Genomic DNA, 21,603 nt, shown 5'->3' on the forward strand with positions numbered 1-21,603 from the left:
TGTATTGATCATAATTGCAGTGTCACTCCAGCTACCCATCTTGCACAGTAATAGATGGCGGTGTCTTTGATCTTCAGGTTCCCCATGTCCAACGCGAAAATATTGTTTGAATTGTCTTTGGACGCAGTAAATCGATTTTTAATCGCTGGTGCATAGTAACTGCTGGATGAACTATAGTAGTACAGCAGCCACTCCAGACCCTGTCCGGGAACCCGTCGGACCCAGCTCATGTAATAGCTGCCAAGATTGAAGCCGCTGGTTTTACAGGTCAGTTTCAGGCTGCCTCCGGGACGGCCAGTCTCTGCCTCTGGCTGGGTCAAAACAATCTCCGACTGGACACCTTTAAAAAAGAAAACAAATAAACCATGAGCATTAATGCTGATGAAATCATGGCTGAGTCTTTTACATTCCTGCGGTAGACTAACATTGAGACAGTGACAAAGACAGACTTGAACAAAAAAACACTCACATGATAAGAAAGTAAGGAATAAACTGAGAAACATTGTCGACACAATCATTCTGATAACTTGTGGGAAGCGGTTCTGTCAAGATCGTTCTAAACAGAGCCGACCCAGGAGTGTTGAATTACGGTCTAGTGCCCAGGATTTATATGGCCATCGGAAAGGGGCAGGATCACAGCTTCCGCCTGTTGGTTTCCTGCTGGAGGCTCAGACTGGATCCTGGTCTCAGCTTGTACAGCCCGAACACATGGGATCATTTATTTACGAGGTTACGCTGAAACATGGACATATACACATCTTGGGATATTTATTTTGCTGAATAGCTTCTTTGGGAGTGTTTTTATTTAAATGGTGGAAGTAAAATTGAGTAGCTTCAGGTCTGTTTCACATGATAGTTGTAAGTATTTTGTTTAAGAAAAACAAATTCATTCGGATGTTAGCTCCCTTTATTTCTACATTCATTCACAAGCAGATAAAACTAAAATCAAAGTTCAAACATATTACCATATAGTAAAACAATTGAGCTTGTTTTCCCAGGACACTGCCAGTCTCTGTCCCACTACAAAATAACATGTAATTCATACTAAACATTTCAAAATTCAATTTAGACAACTGAACACAGAGCTTGTCCAAAGTGATTATATTTATAATATTCAATTAGAAGTTAACTCCCTTGAATTCTACATTCCACCACAAGCAGATAAAGCTAAAAAGAACTTCAATAATATTATTAACCAACAAAATTAGTGACTTTATTTTTGCTGTCAAAGTCGCTCTCACTTTACAAAATAACATGCCATTTCTAATCTGCGTTTCTAAATTCAGTTTAGGCAACCTAATATGGAGCATGTCTAAAGTGATTATGTTCAGAATGTGAGTGTGTGTCACTAAACAGTTTGGACTCGGAGATTAGAAGCACCTCCTTACATTGCAGAATGTCTCTCCCTGCATCTTTATTTTCAAATTGCTCCGACCCTAAAATGCATAGTAAAGGAAAGCTGTGTGCCTGAGAAACAAAAAAATGAGTTGGCAGTGATACATAACACCTAGGTAAACTTTTGAAAGAGCATCTAATGAACTAGAACAGGACAGTCCATACGTCCATATCTTACAGTCTGGGTTCATCAGGAATGTTTGGTTAAATTAGAGAGTATTACAATAATCATTACCACAGATGGAGGTTATAAACAGTACATGTCTCTGCTCACTGATAGCTCTGACAGGGGCAGATAACTCATAAAAATCAGTAAAAATTCGCTGTTACACTCAGTTTTAATGAGATGCATGAATCCGAGAATGGTGTCACAAGTGATGTGAGTTTGAACCAATTCAATTTTGCTAATTTACTTTGAGATGATAACAAATGTTAGTGCAATGTGGGATTTTGGATCCATTAACTTCATATTCAGGAGCTTTAAAGATACTCAATAAACAGGCTGAACTAACCAGAACGTCACTGCATTCAATGTCCTGTTTTCTGACAGTCATACAGTGAATTCTGTATTTAGTGACTTTCCTTTTTAAAGAAGAAATGCCAAGTGAAATGTATCCATTGTGAGTAAATGGGAAAATATCGTTTGTTTGGTAGGATTTTACTTGAGTTGATTCATTTTCCCTTTAATAGGCCAGATACAATAGTTGGCAGCAATTAAACTGACTGCCGAAGGGGTCCTTGAGTTTCCAGTTTCATTTACTGGAAGCAGGTGGAGTTTCTGCAGTGGATCAAAGATATTTTGTCTCACTGTTGACCAGTTGGTGGAAAGCAAACTGCAAACCATAACCACTGCCTCCTCAGAAACAAATCGACTCAGCAACAATGCTGGAGGAAAGTTTATTTTTCAGTTATGTAACTTGGAGAACTAGTCACTCCTCTCATTGAAAGAAATATTCACAGAGTCTCAGACACAACCTTAACATCAACAGTTCATTCGAGGATCACTACAGCACTGTTTAATATTGAGAAAAATTGATAAATAGTCAGAGTCATGTAGTGATACAGCATGGTTCCAGACCCTTCGGTCCAACCAGTCCATGCCAGTCATACTCCCAAACTAAACTAATCCCACCTGTGTGTACTTGGACCATATCCTTCCAAACATTTGATATTCATTTACTTATCCAAATGTCTTCTAAAGGTTGTAAGATCATCCCACACAAAAACCATTCTCATTGTAAAAAGTTGTCTCTGATATGTTTTTTAAAATTTTTCTCCTCTCATTGTAAAAACATGTTCCCTATTGTTGAAATCCCCCACCATAGGGAAAATTCGCCAATGTCTTAGTCAAAAATTGAAAACAATCCCAGCTCCAAACACTTACAAAATATCACTATGGATCTTCCTCGAGTCCAAAATAAGATTGTCCCCTTTGATCAATGATTTGTAAAATTTACTCGTGTATCTACTGTGATAGACGTTTTCAAATAACTTCTTAAATGCAAATGGTTCACATCAATCGGATTAAAGTAACATTTCGTGCACTACCCCACACACAAAAAAAAGAACTAGTTTGTTAACATGATTTGCTCTGAGGAAGTCTACGATGGATTCTTTTATCAAACAAAATCATTTCCACTGTTGTGAGCGCTCGTCTATCTTCTGTGCAATGGTCTGAATTTTAAGTTGTGTCTGACTGCAGATGAAACTGGCTGATCTGGGTAAAAGTACAGTTTGTGCCTTTCACATTGTTAATGTATATTGCTGACTTTAGGTGTTGTCCCAGGCATCGTCTGGCACCATTAATTAGACCATTAATTTCCACATCACTAGCCAGATTATCAGGTGGAGTTTATTGATATGTGATATTTTTGAAACGAAAGCTTCGTACATTTCCAGTATGAATCATGTCAATTAGAGCCATTCACCTTTCCACTCATGGCTTGATAAACGTATATGAGGTCGCCCCCCCGAACTCTCACCCTCCAGTGATAAAGGTTCCAGTCTATCTGGATTTCCAATGGTGGTTCTGTTCCCTCACATTCTGCTGTTTAAGATCCTCCTGCCACCCCAGGTCCACAGACAGTGTCCCTTGATACCAATTCAAAGAAATGAAAGGAACTTGTCCCACCATATTTTTCAATTTTCTTTGGCTTCAAACACCATCAAAAATAAATGTTTGTGTCATTGCTGATTTATGGGAGAATGCCGTGTACACAATATCTGCTGAAATACCTGCCATACCATCCTGAATCTGGTTCGCAGGTTCATCTGTTGCTCACAGACGCAACCAGACATCAGGGAACAATGAACATCGGCCACACCCAACCCTCCACCATTCCCCTCTGTACTTTGCACTTTGTGAAATCCGTGTTGTCAATAATAATTTAAAAGAAAGTTTCTTTTTTAAACTTTCTTAATTCATGTTGCTGATCTTGGCGGAATGTTGCTGTCAGCATTTCTGGGGAACATGTCTGCACTTTTTTCATGTCAGTTTATATTAAGACAAGAATTGTCAAAATGTCCTGAGAAACAACGTTTAGAAATGGGCCTATTAGCTCCTCAGGGCTGTACCAACTGTTTGAATATTGATACAGTTCTGCCCCTACTTTTTCCCCATAAGCCAGGATTTACAGCATTGGAGATCATATCTATGTTGATAATGGATTAGACCCTACACAATGTTCCCGAATGTTTACAGTGCTATCACCTGCAGGGTTATGGACAACATGCTATAAATTGGGTCTTGGCTGGAAGGCTCTGTCTTCACGTGATACAGGTGCGATGGGCGAAGTGATCTCTCTCTGTCGTGAAAACTTCCTACTACTCTAAATTCATCTTTCCTACTTTGTCTCGTTCAGAGGCTCTTCATACCAGAAATATTCCAAGCATTCGTTTCAATGAGATCAATACATTCCACCTGATAGTCTGGCTTGTGATGTGGAAATTAATGGTCTAATTAATGGTGCCAGACAATATCACTTTATTCAACTAAAGTCAGCAATATACATTCACAATGTGAAAGGCACAAACTGTACTTATACCCAGATCAGCCAGTGTCATCTGCAGTCAGACACAAAATTCAGACCATTGCACAGAAGATAGACGAGTCCTCACAACATTGGAAATGATTTTGTTTGATAAAACAGTCCATCACAGACTTGCTTAGAGCAACTCGTGAATATTGCTTGATATCTTTTTGTGTGGGGTAACACATGAAATGTTACTGTATTCCGACTGATGGGAACCATTTGCACTTCAAGTTATTTGAAAACGTCCTTCAAAACAGATATGTGAGTAAATTTTAGAAATCATTGATCAAAGGGACAATTTTTTTGGATTCAAGGAAGATCCATAGTGAGATTTTGTAAATGTTTAGAGCTGTGATTGCTTATATTTTTAACTAAGACATTGACATACAGTGGACAACTTCACAATTTGCTGTAACATGAAATTCGCAACCACTGTGAACCTGGAAGGTAATGGTTCAGAATTTAACAAGGACCTAACAAGGTTCGTGAATGGACCAACGAATGGTTCATGAAATTTAACAAAGGCATTTCTGAAATGATTAATTTAGCTAGGATGAATGTAGAGACACAAATTCACATCTCTGTTTGCATTTCAATATGCTATAAATCACTTTTCTATTATATCCTAAAATACTTGCTTCTTCGTTCATATTTAATACACTCTATCTTGTTCCGGTGTGAAGATAGTTTCTTTATTTATTTCACTCAAGACTGTAAGCTGTATTTTTGCCTCAGTATTGACCAAACTCGGTTTGGTGCAGATTATATCACTTGATCTGCTTTTTCAGGAAGTGAATCTCTCCACCTGTTATGTCAAAATAATCTGTTCATGCTTAGTTCGAAATGAATCCTGTTAATATCATCCCAAATTCAGACTCGGTTATTTTGTATTTATTCATTGGAAATGAACAGAATATGACTGGTCTGTTCTTGGTGGAGTGGGAGAGGGAGTTAAAGTGTTCAGCCACGGGGCCGTGGGGTTGGTTGGCACGGGTGTCCCAGAGATGTTCTCTGAAATGATCAGCAAGTTAGTGTCCTGTCTCCCTGATGTAGAGGAGTCCACATCAGGTGAAACAGACACAGCAGATGACATTTGTGGAAGTATAGATAAATTTCTCTGGATCATTTGGGGCCTTGTCGGAGGTGAGGTGGAGGTGTGGGCACAGATTTTGCACTTCCTGTGGTGGCAAAGGAAGGTGATAGGGGTGAGGAGTGGGCTGGTGGAGGGGCATGGACCTGACGAGGGAGTCGCGGAGGGAATGGTGCCACCGGAATGCAGATAGGGGTAGGGAGCGAAATATACCCGAGTGATGGGGTCTGTTTACAGGCGGTGGAAGCAGCGGAGGATGATATGATGTATGCAAGGTCGGTGCATTGGAAGTTGAGGACCAGGAGGGCTCCCTGTTGAAATTGGAGGAATGGGGTTCAAGGGCATCGTTGACCACGTGGGAGGGGAAATTGCAATTTTTGAAAAAGGAGGTTATCTGGGATGTTTTATGGTGGAACTGATCCTCCTGGGAGTAGGTGCGGTGCAGGCAGAGGAATTGACAATAAAGGGATTGCATTTTTACAGGAAGCCGGGTGGGAGGAGTGTAGTCCAGGTAGCTGTGGGAGTCAGAAGGCTTGTAGTAAATGTTCAGTTGGTCACTGGAGATAGAGGTGGAGAGGTCTAGGAAAGGGAGGGAGGTGTCCGAGATGGTCCCTCTGAAGTTTAGGTCAGGGTGGAAGGTCTTATTAAAGTTGATGAACTGTTCAACCTCCTAGTGGTAGCATGAGGTGGCATTGATACAGTCATCAATGTAGCGGTGGTAAAGGTGGGCAATGGTATCAGTGTAGCTGTGGAAGATTGACTGTTCCACATATCTGACAAAGAGGCAGGCATAGCTGGGGTCCATACAGGGGTCCATGGCTACCCCTTTGGTTTGGAGGAAGTGGGAGGATTGAAAGGAAATGTAGTTGAGGTTGAGCATGTACTGCTTGGGTTGGCGTGACAGGAAGAAACGGAGATCTTCGAGGCCTACATCATGGCGTTTGGATGTGTACAGGGCCTGGACATTCTGTTCATTCTGGGGCTTATCAATTGCTTGCAGTTATTATGGAACTGCAAGGACAATGGCTGGGAACTCGGAGAAACCAATGATTAGGTCTTCTGCTTGAAGCAAATTTAGATCAGAACATTTAAACACCACAAAGCTCACTGTAGGAAATGACAGTGGTGCAACTTTTAATAATATTTGAAACTTTGTTAAAAATAGGGATTTTTAGTCATAGTTTCTGAAATAATCAAGAAAATAATTAACCGTTTGAACAAGCTCTTTCGAAGAGAGAGGATTTGCAAAGTTTGAAACCATACAGTGCTGTGGTTTATTTGAATTCAATGTCGGTCAGAGTTAGATACAGACAAGGTGATCTCTCCATATATTGATTCTGTTAATCTGACAGACCGACATACCTGTCTGTACAAAACTGTATTATTTGTTTAGTTGATCAAAATTTAGGAAACAGATCAAACAGAATGTATTCGGCTGGGAAGGTGATGGATACAGAAGGCAGAATCAAAAACTGGGAACATTAAATCTGAAGAGAGAGTTACAAGGAGTACAAGATCAAAGACATGATAAGGTGCATGTCGATATGTTCCAGACGTTAGTGAATCGAATGAGCTTGTTCGATGGTCGAGAGACTAGTCCAGTGATGTCCTGGAATCAGACCATGAAACAGAGATCGAAATGTCGATTTGCAAATGTCACTTCGATGTGATCGCTTCACACTCTGTGTCCTGATATAGGCCACATTGGCAGATGTTTCCGCCAGATTGCATCCCCTGGGTTTATTTTCTGATCACAAGTGAGATGTGTGGCTTGCTGCTGGCACATAGAAACAGGAAGTTGCGCGCCAGCTGAGAATGATCCATCAGGCGCTACTTTCCGTATTATCAGCACAAACAGTCTTCCTTCCTCTGAGGGTGAACACACACTGACAGGGTCAAGAACAAACGGACAGATTGCTGTAGGTCTCAACGTTGTATTCAATTCCATTCCCATGTTCCAGAATGAAACAGAAGAGACACAAGGTTATTTCAGCTAGAGTAAATTATCTGTCAGAGAGATAAGAAGAGTTACCATCGGGTGAAAGGAGCTAAATGACAATATGTAGTTTCGCTCATAAACCTATGTTTAAAAGTAGAAAGCTTGAGGGAAGTTAATAAGTAAATCTAAGAGACAGCATTCATTAAAAGTTGGAAAAGTAAAGTTTAAGCAATAAAATTCAGCATGGTAACTCTTCTTATCTCTCTGACAGATAATTTACTCTAGCTGAAATAATCTTGTGTCTCTTCTGTTTCATTCTGGAAAATGGGAATGGAATTAAATACAATGTTGAGACCTACAGCAATCTGTCCGTTTGTTCTTGACACTGTGGAAGTGATATCATATCGGAAGTGGTTGATTCTGTTTTCCGGAGAGGCAATGAGATGTGACATCGGGTGTAAAAAGTGGATGTAATGCTTCTTGACTTCAATCAGGTTTTTGACCAGATCTTGCATCTTCAATAAGGTAAGGGTTCATGGGATCTGGTGCAGTTTGGCAAATGCATCGAAGGTTTATTTGTTGGCAGAAGGTGATGTTTGAAGGTAGTCATTGTGAAGACATCTTGTGTCCAGTGGCTTATTATATGACTTGGTGCTGGATCCTTTGATGTTTGCAGAGTATATGAAAGGTCTAGTCAAGAATGGAGCAATTTTGATCAGTAAGTTCAAAGATGAGGTGAAAAACATTTGGTTTTGCAATTAGTGAGGAGGAAAGCCAGTGTGACATCGATGACCTTGCCTGTCGGAGAGAAGAATTGAAAACAGAACATTATATCCTAAAGTCTGTGAAGTAAAGCATTTTCAAGACTAACAATTTAAGTGAATATATGATGTATTGTTAGAATCTACAAAATACAAAGGATAAGCGATCTTCAGGAATCCTGAAGAAGGGCTCATACCCGAAACGTCAATTCTCCTGTTCCTTGGATGCTCCCTGACCTGCTGCACTTTTCCAGCAACACATTTTCAGCTCTGATCTCCAGCATCTGCAGTCCTCACTTTCTCCTCGATATTGTGGCTAGACCATTAATTCAGGAAGCTGGGGTCTGAGCCCACAGTGCTGCCACATCAAGACGTGAATTAAGGTTGATAATTAAACAACTCATTGAAGGAATAAGCTCCACAGATATTCCCTTGCTCTGCTTTGGAAAGAACAACACATCAGCGCAAAAGTTAAGGCTGAAGCGTTCACAGCAACCTTCAGCCAGATGTGCCAATTGTCTGATCCATCTCAGCATCTTCCATAGATCACCAATATTACAGATACCTGTCAGCAGGGAATTCGCTTCGCTCCACGTGAAATCAAGACACTGTTGGGCGAGTGGCACTGGTTACTGCAAACGCTATGGAGCCTGACAAAATTCTGGCAATAATACTGATGACTTGTGCTAGCCAAGCACTCCCGGTACAGCTGCAACACTGGCATGGACAATGTGGAAAATAGGCCAGGCATGTCCTGGGCACAGAAAACAGGTCAAACCACCCCGGTGAATTACTGCCCCATCAATCCATGCTCAATCATGAGTTAGGTGTAGGAAAGTGCTTTCCACAGTGCTATCAAGCAGCACTAGCTCAGCAATAACCTGCGTAAATGTGGGTCATGCAAGGCCTACTCAGCTCATGACTGAATTACAGACTTGATTGAAACATGGACAAAGAACTGAATTCCAGAAATGAGGGGAGAGTGACAGCCCTTCACACTAAAGTCACATTCGACAGAGTGTGATATTATGGAGTCCTAGCAAAACTAGATTCAATGGGTATCAGTTGACAACCTCCCTGCTGCCTGCAGTCAGACCTCCCACATTGGAAGATGGCTCTGCTTGTTAGAGGTCAGTCGTCTCAGCCAAAGCAAATCTCTGTTGGAGTTCCTAAAGGAAGTGTTCTTGGCCCAATCATGTTCAGCTGCTTCAGCAATGACCTTCCCTCCATCAGAAGGTCAGAAGTGAAATCTGCATTGATCTAGCACTTTTTCTGTGACTCCTCAGTCCACATTCAAACGCAACAAAATCTGGACAATATCCAGACTTGAGCTGACAAGTGACAAATAGCATTCACACCACAAAACTGCGAGACAAAGACCATTGACAATAGGAGTGAATCTAGCCAAAACCCCTTGATATTCAATAGTGTTACCTTCACTGAATCCCTCACCATCGACATCCTGGGTTTTATTGTTCATTAGAAATTGAGCTGGACACTCCATATAAATACAATGGTTGTAACAACAGGACAGAGGCGAGGAATACTGCAGCGAGTAACTCACCCTTCTGACTTGCAAAGCCAATTGACTATTTAAGAGACAGAAGTCAGGAGAGTAATAGCACAGCTCACCCCTTGACTGGATAGGAGCACCTTCAACTGCACTCAAGAAGTTAGGCATTGTCCAGGACAAACATCCCACTTGATCAGCAGCACATCCACAAGTGCCCATTGCCTCCATATCTGATGCTTAGTACCAGCCGTATGCTGAAAAATGAGTTGCTGGAAAAGCGCAGCAGGTTAGGCAGCATCCAAGGAGCAGGAGAATCAACGTTTCGGGCCTAAGCCCGTCTTCAGGCATACCTGCCATATGCACTATCTAAAATACTGCACTGCAGAAACTTAGCCACTTCCTTAGACAGTATCTTCCCACTACCACTTGCATCTCAATGGACAAGAATAGCAGATACTTGGGAACAGCACCACTGTAAGCTCCTCTCTAAACCACTCCTGACATGGAAATATATCATCGATCCTTGACTGTAACTGGGTCAAAATCTGGAACTCCCTTCCTCAGGCCATTTTGGAACATGTTATTTCAGAAAGGCAGCTTACTGCCATCGTCTGAAGGACACCTACAGACAACTGAAAGCAACCACCGTGTTCCATGAGTCAATAAAAAAAATCATTCAAGCTAACATGACAGTTTGAGAAAGTGGTTGAGGAGGCACTATGGGTATGTAATAAGCAATCAAAAGGTTTGGAGCAAAGTTCCAGAATCAATCTCTACCATGGGAGCTTCAATTAATGAAAGAGTATGAAATGAAAATGCTGGGGTAATGAATGATAATCACATACCTACCAAAGTTTTGAAACATGTGAAATGGTTCAGTATTGTCCTTCAGAGGAGGATGTGTGACTTTCCTACCTGGCCTGCCTACCTGTTCAACAAAAAGGCGATGGTTCCTTTCCTGTGCCGAACCTGACTAAGAAAGTGAGGACTGCAGGTGCTGGAGACCAGAGTTGAGAGTGTAGTGCTGGAAAAGCACAGCAGGTCAGGCAGCATCCAAGGAGCAGGAGAATCAACGTTCCAGGCATAACAACTTCATCAGGTATCTTAATGAAGGCCTCATGCCTGAAACGCCGATTCTCCTGTTCCGGATGCTGCCTGACCTGCTGTACTTTTCCAGCACTACAGTCTCGACTGAGAAGCCATTTGGTTGTAATAAAGCTTAAGAAAGATCAACCATAATTAGCCGAGCAAGATGGCAGACCTTCAAAAAGGTAGCTGATGACCACCTTCTTGGGATATGTGACTAACTTTTTCATAAGTCAGTGCAGAATTCAAAAATGCAAATTATGGTGAGTCAGGCTGTTCAGACAGAGCCCGGTACACATTTAAGATTGATGATTGGATGCAAAGTCTCCTGTGGTGTTGCTGTGAACAGCAAAAGAGTTCTTGCCAGTATTGCACTCCAATATTTGTTCATGAAGTAAAGTGTCAGATTTATTGCATTTCTGTGCTTTCTGTGCATTTCCCACATTAGGATCACAGTGGTGATATCATGAGACCAGGATTCTCGAACTCCAGTTTAATGTTGAATGGCCAGGGTTTGGAATACCATCGTTTGCCCAGGGTGAAATTTGAATTTAAAGAAATCCTGGAATCGGAAAGAAAGCCAAATGGTGACCATGTAGCCCGAGTCAATGGAAAAATACAAAAACAGCTGCTGCACGAATGCCAAGGCATCTGTCACCTTTCCATGGTCTGGCCGACATGAGATTCCAGACCCACTGGGAAGTTAATTGACTGTGTTCTGAAGTGGCTTTAGCAAGTTATTCAATGGGCAATTGGGGATAGGGACTCATCGCTGACCCGAACCAGAAAGTAATACGTGTAACAAAACCTCACAACAACTATATCAATTAAATGTAATTGTTGCGGCAGTTCCTGATGACATTTCATGTATTTCATGTGAATGTTCTAACACACACTTTGAGTGATGTTGCACCGTCTAAACGGACTACAATATAAATCATTGGTCATTCAGAGTAGATCCAGTTCAACATTTAAGTTTAATAGCAGAATTTTCAGCACTGAATTTTTAACCTAAATAAAAGTTTTCAATAAATAAAATATGTTGCAATTCGTCTTCATTAATTTGTATTCACTTCTACAAATGGTCAATATTCTTAAAACATACTTGTTTCGATTTGAATCTTACCAACAAATCACTTTGTTCATCTGGCTTTGCTGTCATCATCACTTCCTTGAAGCCAATTAAGCATTTATGTAAATAAACACAGAAATAGAATTCTCAGAATAGATTACAGAACCACAAAACCCTAATTTATATTTCCCCACAAGCACCGCACACGAATTGTGGAAAAAATGCAAATAACTCAATGGATTCCAATACTAATTGATGTTAGGACTTTTTAATACATAAGTTGTATGATTGTTGAATGACAGAGGTATCAGTTCTCATGTTTAGTCAAAAATCTATAATTCAGAGATACATTGGCACAGCTAATATTTCTGTCTCTCTTTTTCTCTCTTCCCCTCCTGCCTTCTCCCCTTTTTTCTTTCTATCTGATGCCGTGTTTTGCCTCTCCACAATCGGACGATGTTTTCCTTAATAACCTGATCCAACACCTCCCCAACATATCCTCTCAGCCACATTCATCCATTTCATTAGAGGGATTTGAGTCAAGATTTTCTCAAAAATCTGTCTGAGTATTGAGTGATCTGGAAATACTTGATAGGAATGAGGCTGCAAGACTGGGATAGCGTTTTCATTGTATCTCAGCAGTATTATTCTTGGCTGAGGAATGTTTAATGGTTCAGGGCAATGCTTATTGAGACTATAATTAACCTTTACTGCACATCTCATGGAATGTTTAATATTGTAGAGGTCGATTTATTCTGTATCGACTCTGTGTCGTACCTACTCTGGGAGGGTTTTTTTTAAGGGAACCCTGGACGCAGCTCTACTCTATGTCTAAACCAAAATATATTTGACATGATTGCATTGGACAGTACAATATAGAGGGAGATTTACCCAGCACATTACATGAGCTGTACATTCATAGAAAACATTTGATGTAGCCGTGTAAAGGGGCTTGGACTCCTACCCACTGTCTTTGTGATTTTGAAATGCTTGATACCAGAATAAAAAGGGAACAACACTATGCACCGAAACTTTGTTATACAAGCAGATTATCATCTACAGGCACATACGCAAATCATCTATGAACAACCCTTGCAGTGTTTAATGGATGAGTGCTGAGAGAGCTTTAATATGCAATACGTGTCTATTCCATGCAACACATGCCGACAGTGTGTTTGATATGGTCGTTTAAATGTAGTTTTGATTTGTCTTTAACCTTTTCTGTGACAGTCGTGGTTGTGTTTGACAAATATTCAACAGAACTGGAGGACTCTATGACTATAAATACAGTCACTGCATTCGAGGCAGAATGCAATGCCATCAAACAGGGAGAAAGATGATCCCTGTCTTTTTTCATGATGAGGAGAGATTGAAGCAGCTGGGCTTCAAACATGAAATTTAAATGAGGCCTATATAATTCTGAAAAGAGTAACTTAGAGCAAAGGTCAATGATAGGGAACCAGAAGCAGCTTGTTCAGCCAATGGAGTTTGGTCTTCCAAACAATGACATCAGGGCTGAACTGATAATCCTCACCTCCACTTCCCAGCGTTTTAAATGTAAGCATTGATTCAATTACCAAATCAAAATCTGTCCATTTCAGCCTTCGGAATACTGAATGACCCAACCTCGACAGTCTTCTGTGGAAATGAATTCCACAGATTCACAACATTCTGGGAGACAAAATTCTGTTCTGCCTGAAAATTGTGACCTCTAATTCAGAGATTCTACTCCCTGGTCCGAAACTCTCCCACAAGGGGAAACAACATTTCTGCATTTACACCATCAAGTTTCCTGAAAATAATAGATGTTTCAGAATGTCACCACTGAGTCTTCTATGTTCCATTGAGTATAGGCCCAAACGACTCAATCTCTACTCTCAAGACAGTCCCTGCATCCTCAGGATCAGTCGACTCAACCTCGTGTGGATTGTCTCACATTCCAGTGTACCTTTTCTTTGTGATATGAGTCCAAAGAACAATTCACAGTATTCCAGCTGTGGTGAGAATAGAGGTTTTTTTCAGTTTTAACAAAGATTATAGTCATACAGACATCCAGCAAAGAAACAGACCCTTCGGTCCAACTGCACTGACCAGACATCCCAATCTGACTGAGTACCATTTGCCAAACATTTGGCCTACCTTCCTCTAAATGTTACCTGTTCATACACCCATCCAGGTGCCTTTTAAATGCAGTAATTGAACCTGCCTCCACCACTACCACTGGCAGCTTTAACCATACATACATGTGAAAAGGTTACCCCTCAGGTTCTTTTCAAACGTTTCTCCTCTCACCTTAATCCGCTGTCCTCTAGTTTTGGATTCTCCCACTCGAGGAAAAAGGCCTTGGCTATTCACCATATCAATGCCCCCCATGATTTTATAGGTCTTGTTCAGGCCACTCCTCAGCCTCCTTTCCTCTCACTGCAGGGAAAAAAAAAGCCCCAGCCTATTCAGCCTCACCTTATACCTTAAACACTCCAGTTCCAGCATCATTCTTGGAAATCTTTTCTACACCCTCTCAAGTTTCACAAAATCCTTCATAGAAATGGTCAACCAGATTTGTCTGTAATAATTCTAAATGTGGCCTCACAGACGTTCTGTAGAGCTGAGACATGACATCTCGACTCCTACACTTAATGTTATGACCAATGAAGGAAAGCATGCCAAACACCATCTTCCCCACCCTGTCTCCCTGCAACTCCACTTTCAAGGAATGATTCATCTGCACCCTTTGGTGTCTTTGCTCAGCAAAACTCCCCAAGGCCCAGCCATTAATTGTGTAAGTCCTGCCCTGGTTTGCCTTACAAAAATGCAACACCTACATTTATTTAATGAAGCATGGGTTCATGAAAGGCAAGTCAGCTTTAACTGATCTATTGGAATTCTTTGAGGTTATAACGAGCGTGGTAGACAATGGGGAACTGGTGAACGTGGTGTATCTGGATTTCCAAAAGGCATTCAGCAAGGTGCTGCACAAAAGGCTGTTGCATAAGATAAAGATGCACAGTGTTACGGGCAATGCATTAGCAAGGACAGAAGAATGGTTAACTAACAGAATGCAAAAATTGGGGATAAATGGGTGTTTTTCTGGTTGACAATCAGTGGCTAGTGATGTGTCTCAGGGATCAGTGTTGAGACAGCAATTATTTACAATGGTTGGGACTGCAATTGTTTACAATTCAGATAGATTGCTTCAAGTTAGAGACCCAAGTGTAGAGTGTTGTAATTCACAGAAGCCACTTAAATGAGTGATAGGGCACAGTGTGCAGAAGGATATAGACAGGCTAAGTGAGTGGGCAAGAGTTTGGCAGATGGAGTACAATGTTAGTAAACGTGAGGTCATCCATTTTGGTAGGAACAATAACAAAGTGGTCTACTTTAAAATGGTGAAAAATTACAGAATGCTGCTGTGCAGGGGGACCTGGGTGTTCTTGTGCATGAAACACAAAAGTATGGTTTGCGAGTACAGCAGCTAATTAGGAAGACAAATGGAATAATGTCCTTCATTGCCAGTGGATAGAGTTTAAAATTAGGAGCTGCAGCTGTATAGGGCCACACCTGGAGTACTCTGTACACTCTTCATCGCCTTACATGAGATGGCACTGGGGTGGGGTTTGCTGACGAGGTTGACTGTGTTGATTCTGGAAATGAGGGTGTGGGCTTACGAGGAGAGATTGAGCAGACTGGGATTATACTCATTGGAATTCAGAAGAATGGGGGACCGGGTTTGTAAAATCATAAATGGGATAGATAAGACAGAAGCAGGGAGGCTCAAAGTTTGGGAGAAGATTTGTAGTTCGGGTGCTCGTTGTTGTGGTTCTGTTTGCCGAGCTGGGAATTTGTGTTGCAAACGTTTCATCCCCTGTCTAGGTGACATCCTCAGTGCTTGGGAGCCTCCTGTGAAGCGCTTCTGTGATGTTTCCTCCGGTATTTATATTGATTGGTATCTGCCGCTTCCGGTTGTCAGTTCCAGCTGTTCGTTGCAGTGGTCGGTACATTGTGTCCAGGTCGATGTGTTTGTTGATAGAATCTGTGGATGAGTGCCATGCCTCTAGGAATTCCCTGGCTGTTCTCTGTTTGGCTTGTCCTATAATAGTAGTGTTGTCCCAATCGAACTCATGTTGCTTGTCATCTGTGTGTGTGTGGCTACTAAGGATAGCTGGTTAAGCCAAAGTCTTCACCCAAAGGGTTGTGAATCTCTCGAATCCCCTGCCTAGTGAAGCAGCTGAGTCGAACCTGTTGAATATTTTAAGGTGAAGATAGATTTGTGAAGAGTAAAGGAATGAAGGGTTATCGTGAGGGGTGGGTAAGTGAAGTCTCAGTCCATTGAAAGATGATCCACGATATTATTGAAAGGCAGAGCTGACTCATGGAGTCAGATGGCCTCCTCCTGATTGTATTTCTTATGTTCGGATGTTGTTATGTTCTAACAGGCCTCCAATTCAAAACGTAATGCTCTCTAACTACTAAATAAAAACTGAAAGAACTGTGGATGCTGTGTATCAGAAACAAAAGCAGAAACTGCTGGAAACGCTCAGAAGGTCTGGCAGCATCTCTGGGGTGAAAGGCTCACCAGTTTATGGTTCCCTGGCTTTTCCATCCAACTTTCTTCAATAATGCTGCCCCATTAGTCACTCTCCAGTCTTCTGGCATCTCATCTTTGATTATCAACAATACAAATATCTCAGCAAGGGGTCCAGGAATCTCTTCCCTAGCTTCCCACAAAGTTCTGGGAAACACCTAATCTAGTCTGTAGGATTTATTTCCATTTTTCTACTTTAGACCTCCAACATCTCCTTTTCTGCAAAATGAACTCATTTTATGATCACATTATTTATTTCCCTAGCTTCTATGCTCCTGTCTACTGTAAATATTGATGCAAAATATTTGTTTAGTGTTTCAGCCATCCCCTGTGGTTCCATGCATGGAAAGCCATGTTGATCTTTAAGGGCTGTATTCTCTCCTTAGATATTCTTTTAACCTTCAAATAATTTTAGAATCTTTTCGGATTCTCCTTCATTCTATTTGCCATAGCAATTTTATGTCCTCTTTTTTCCCTCATGATTTCCTGTTTAAGGATACTCCGACTGCCCTTCTACCCTTCTCAGGATTCACTCAATCCCAGCTGTCTATATCGGATGAATGCCCCCTTCTTTTTCTGGACAGAAGTTGCAATTTCCCTCATCATTGAGCTTTCCCCATGCCTTGCCCTTCACACAAACAGAAACATACCATCACTGAACTCTCATTGTCTCATTCTTAAAGGCCTCCCACTTGTCAGCCATCCCTTTACCTGTGAATAACCTCCCCAAACCAACTTCTCAAAGTCTAATACCATCGAAACTGGCCACACTCGTATTTGAAACTTTTCATTTTTAAATCAATTCTATCCTTTCTCATCATTATCATTAAAGCAATAGAATTATGATCACTTTCCCTGAAGCCTGCCCCTATGGACACCTCAGTCACTTGCCCTGTCTTGGTTCCCAACAGAAGGTCAAGTATTGTGAACTGTCTAGTAGGTGCATCCCCATATTGAATAACAACATTTTCTTGTACACACTTAACCAATTTCTCCACCTTCCAAGATCTTAACACTACCCCAAACTCTGTTTGGAAAGTTAAAATTCACGATCATTATCCGTTTTTTCTTACAGATAGCATATTCGCTTGTAAATTTCCCATTAACTATTAGGAGGCCCATTTTACAATCCCAGCAAGGTCATCACCTCTTTCTTATTTTTATGTTTCATCCATATAACTTCACTGGGCAGTCTCCAAGAAATATCCTCTCTACATCCAGCTGTAATGTTCTTTCTAACCAAAACCACCACTCCATCTCCTCTCTTGCTCCTCTGTCTATACATTCTATAGCATCTATATCCTGGAACATTAAGCTGCCAGTCCTGTTCATCCCTGAGCCACATTTCTGTAATGGTAATGATATACTTGTCCCACATTCCCATCTATGGCCTATGTTCATCTGTCTCACATGTTAGGCCTCTTGCATCAAAGTAAATGCAGTTTCGCAGCCTTCCCTCGCTCTTGCCGAACTGTTATCTGCCTTGACCCCTAGAACTGCTCACCATATCACACCTCAAACATTTCTCTTTTCTCACGATCTTGTTGGTTCCCACCATCCCCCTTACTGGTTTAAAACCTTCAGCATACTGCTAGCAAATCTCCCCACAAGAATATCGGTCCCCTTCCATTTCAGATCCCTCTTATACAGGTCATTTCTATCCCTGAAGAGATCCCAATGATTGAAAAATGGGAATCCGAACCCCTGCAGCAGCTCCTCAGCTACACATTAGCTGCTCGATCTGACTGTTCCTAATCTCAATATTCCATTAGTTTTTAAACAAATCCCAACATGACATTTGCCATCCTTATTGACAGTTGAAATTAAAAGCTAACTTTTTGTGGTTCGGAGATGCAGACTCCCTGTAGATTTCTGAATTCAATCTCTATCTTGCCTGTTAAAATGCATAACTTCACGGTTTATGTCTGTTCCCATTTATTTCATCCACATTACATTATTATGCAAAGCTCCTTGTTCACTCTCTTGTCCTATCTGTATGCCTCCACAAACTTCTTTTTGTGTCATACTCACCACTTGTCTCCGCTCCAACTTTTGAGTCATTCGCAAACTTGCCTACAATATATTCACTTTCCTCATCTAAGTCATCAAAATACTTTGTAATTTTTTTTGTTATCTCCAGAACAGACTTATGTGGTACTCCACAGGTTGACATCCTGTAAAATAAAACACTTAATCAAACTTGTCTGATTGGGATTTCAAAACACCTCTCTCCATGTTAATACAGTCCCTCCAAAGCCAAGGCTCCTTTCTTATTCAGTAATCTTATCCATGGGTGCTATCAAACACCCTCAGAAAATCAAAACATATTACAATCACAGTTTCCTCCATTTTCTCCAAGAATTCCGATACTTTTATCAGGCAAGATTTCCATTTTGTAAAGCCATTCTCAGTTTTCTGCTATAACATTCCTTTTTAAAGACTCCACCATTTTTTTCAATAAATGATGTTCAACTAACTAGCCTCAGTCAATATTTGTGTGCCTTAACTTTTTATGAGTGAAGGTGTTGGGTGAAGGATCTACTATCAGCCCTCACTTCCAACTGCTGGAGAAGCACTGTCATTGCATCTACTGTGAAAATCTCAACAAAATGTATCTATGTTCATTTACTGAGAAAGCAATTCCACAAATGTTCTAGCTCATCACCTTCTGCTGGCGGACCCAGATTTTACGAAGCAACTCATTGAAAGTCAACAAGGCTAATTAGCATCAAACCAAGATCAATATTTGAGCAAAAATATCTCAATTCCTGGTCACGTATTTTTGTTCATCTCTTTTTCGGACATTAGCTTCGACAATGTGGAGACTGTGTGGGTGGAGCTGTGAAATACAAAGGGACAAAAAACATTAGTGGGTGTCATACAGAGACCCCCAGACAGCAGTGGTCATGTTGGAATAGTATTAAACAGGAAATTAGCCAAGCATGTGATATGGAGACATCGGTGATCATGGGTGATTTTAACCTGCATCTAGATTGGACAAATCAAATTAGCCACAATGTCTAACAGGCGGAATTCCTGGAGTACATATGGGATGGTTTTCTTAACCAACATGTGGATGAACTAACTAGAGAGCAGGCCATCTTAGACTGGGTACTGTGTAATGAGAAGGGAATCATTGCCAATCCAGCTGCGTGAGACTCCTTGGGGATGGGTGACCATGACATGATACAACTTTTTTATCAAGATGGAAAGTGAGCCGGCTGATTTGGAGACTAGAGTGCTGAATTTTAATAAAGGAAACTATGAAGATATATAAGGCATGAGTTGGGGTTGATAGATTAGTGGAAGTTGCTTAAAGGTGTGACAGTAGATAGGCATTGGCAAATATTCAAGGAAATCATGGGAAGCTGCAACAACTATTTATTCCTGTCTGGTACAAAAGCAAAATGGGTAACAGGGCCAATCCATGGCTTATAAAGGAATTCAGATAGTATCCATTTGAAGGAAGAAGCATAAAGATTGGCCAAGAAAAATAATAGGTCTGATATTTGAGAACAGTTTCGAATTCAGCAAAGAAGGACCAAGGGATTGATGAAGATGGGAAAACAAAGTACAAAAGGAAGTAAGCTTACAGGGAACATGGAGACTGAGACTACAAGGTTCAACAGTAGGTGAAGAGAAAGAGATTGATGAAGACAAATGTGGGTCCCTACAGATGGAAATTGGGGAAATGTATAACAAAGGACAACGAAACAGCTGAACAATTGTATACATCCTTTAGTTCTGTCTTCACAAAAAACGACAGTTGTACAGGAGGTTGGTGAGGCTGCAGTTGGAGCATATGTTCTGTTTTGGTCATCTTGCTCGAGGAAGGAAGTTATTAAACTGGAAAGAGTGCAGAAGAAATTTATACGGATGTTGCTCGCACTCAGTGGTCTGAGTTATAAGAAGAGGCTGAACAAGCTCGAACTTCTTTTCTTGGCAGTCCAGGAGACTGAGAGGGGACCTTGTACAAAATTATGAGAGGCATACACTCAGTTTTTTTTGCCAGGGTTGGGGAATCAAGGATTAGATGGCATTAGTTTAAGGTTAGAGGGGAAAAGTACAAATGGGAACCTGAGGGGCAATTTGATTACACAGTGGCTGGCACGCGTATGCAATGAGCTGCCAGCGGAAGTGGTTGAGGTGGGTACGTTAGCAAAATTTATCGGCATTTTGACAAATACATGGATAGGAAAGGGTTAGAAGGGTGTGGACTAAATGCAGGGAAATGGGGCTAGCATGGGTGGACATTTTGGTCAGTATGGACCAGTTTGGGCTAAACGACCTCTCTCTGTGCTGTAGGACTCTCTGACTCGAAGATAGAAATCAGGTACCAGAAATCCTGGAGAATGCAAGATTTATTGAGAGGGAAGAACTGAAGGAGGTCAATATTAATAGAGAAATGCTGCTGGGAAATTGAGGGGATTGAACCCGATAAATCCTCAGGGCCTGATAAATCTACATCCCAGAGCACTTAGGAAATGGTTCTAGAAATAGTGGATGCTTTGGTTGTCAGGATTCACTAGATTTTGGTACAGCCCTTGCAGATTGGAGGGCAGCTACTGCCACTCCAATACTCAGAAAGAGAGGTACAAAGAAACCAAGGAATGAGAGACCAGTGAGCTTCAGATCAGTAGTGGGGAAAATTATCAAATCCTTTATCAAGTACTTTATGGCCAAGCATTGAGAAAGCTGTGGCAAGATCAAACAGAGTCAGCATGGATTTATGGAGGGGAAATCATGCTTGTCAAATCTATTGGAATTCTGTGAAGATGTAACTATCAGAGTCGACAAAGGGGAACTGGTCAATATGGTATATTTGGGCTTTAAGAAAGTTTTTGACAATGTCCCACTTAAGACATCACTGTACAGTATTAAAGCGCATGGGATTGGGGTAGGTGTACTGAGATAGATAGAAAACAGATCGGTCGAGAGGAAACCGAGTAGGGCTTAAGGGGTCCGCTTCAAATTGGCAGCCAGTAGCTTGTGGGGCGCCGCAGGGAGCCCAGCTATTAACAATTATTTTAATGATTTGGATGAGGGAATAAAATGCAATATCTCAAGGTTTGCAGATGATACCAAGTTGGGTGGGAGGGTGAACTGTGACGAGGATGCAGAGACCCTATGGCA

The 21,603-nt window shown here is 41.2% G+C and overlaps 1 long non-coding RNA gene and 1 gene segment (V, D, J or C); both read right to left on the reverse strand.

The window, feature by feature from the left end:
• Positions 1-8: 8 nt before the first annotated feature.
• On the reverse strand, positions 9-3,637 carry LOC140488198 (Ig heavy chain V region-like). The segment is given in 2 exon segments: positions 9-340; positions 3,631-3,637. Coding segments are annotated over 2 exon segments (339 nt in total).
• A 4,337-nt stretch (positions 3,638-7,974) lies between these two features.
• LOC140487730 (uncharacterized) overlaps positions 7,975-21,603 on the reverse strand; it is a 31,030-nt gene continuing 17,401 nt past the window's right edge. The window contains exons 2-3 of the long non-coding RNA XR_011962908.1: positions 11,943-18,644; positions 7,975-8,254 (exon numbers count right to left, since the gene is read on the reverse strand). This is a non-coding gene — a long non-coding RNA (uncharacterized lncRNA). The remainder of the gene's footprint in view (positions 8,255-11,942; positions 18,645-21,603) is intronic.

Source organism: Chiloscyllium punctatum, chromosome 17 (genome assembly GCF_047496795.1).
Source record: "Chiloscyllium punctatum isolate Juve2018m chromosome 17, sChiPun1.3, whole genome shotgun sequence".
Taxonomy (NCBI): Eukaryota; Metazoa; Chordata; class Chondrichthyes; order Orectolobiformes; family Hemiscylliidae; genus Chiloscyllium; species Chiloscyllium punctatum.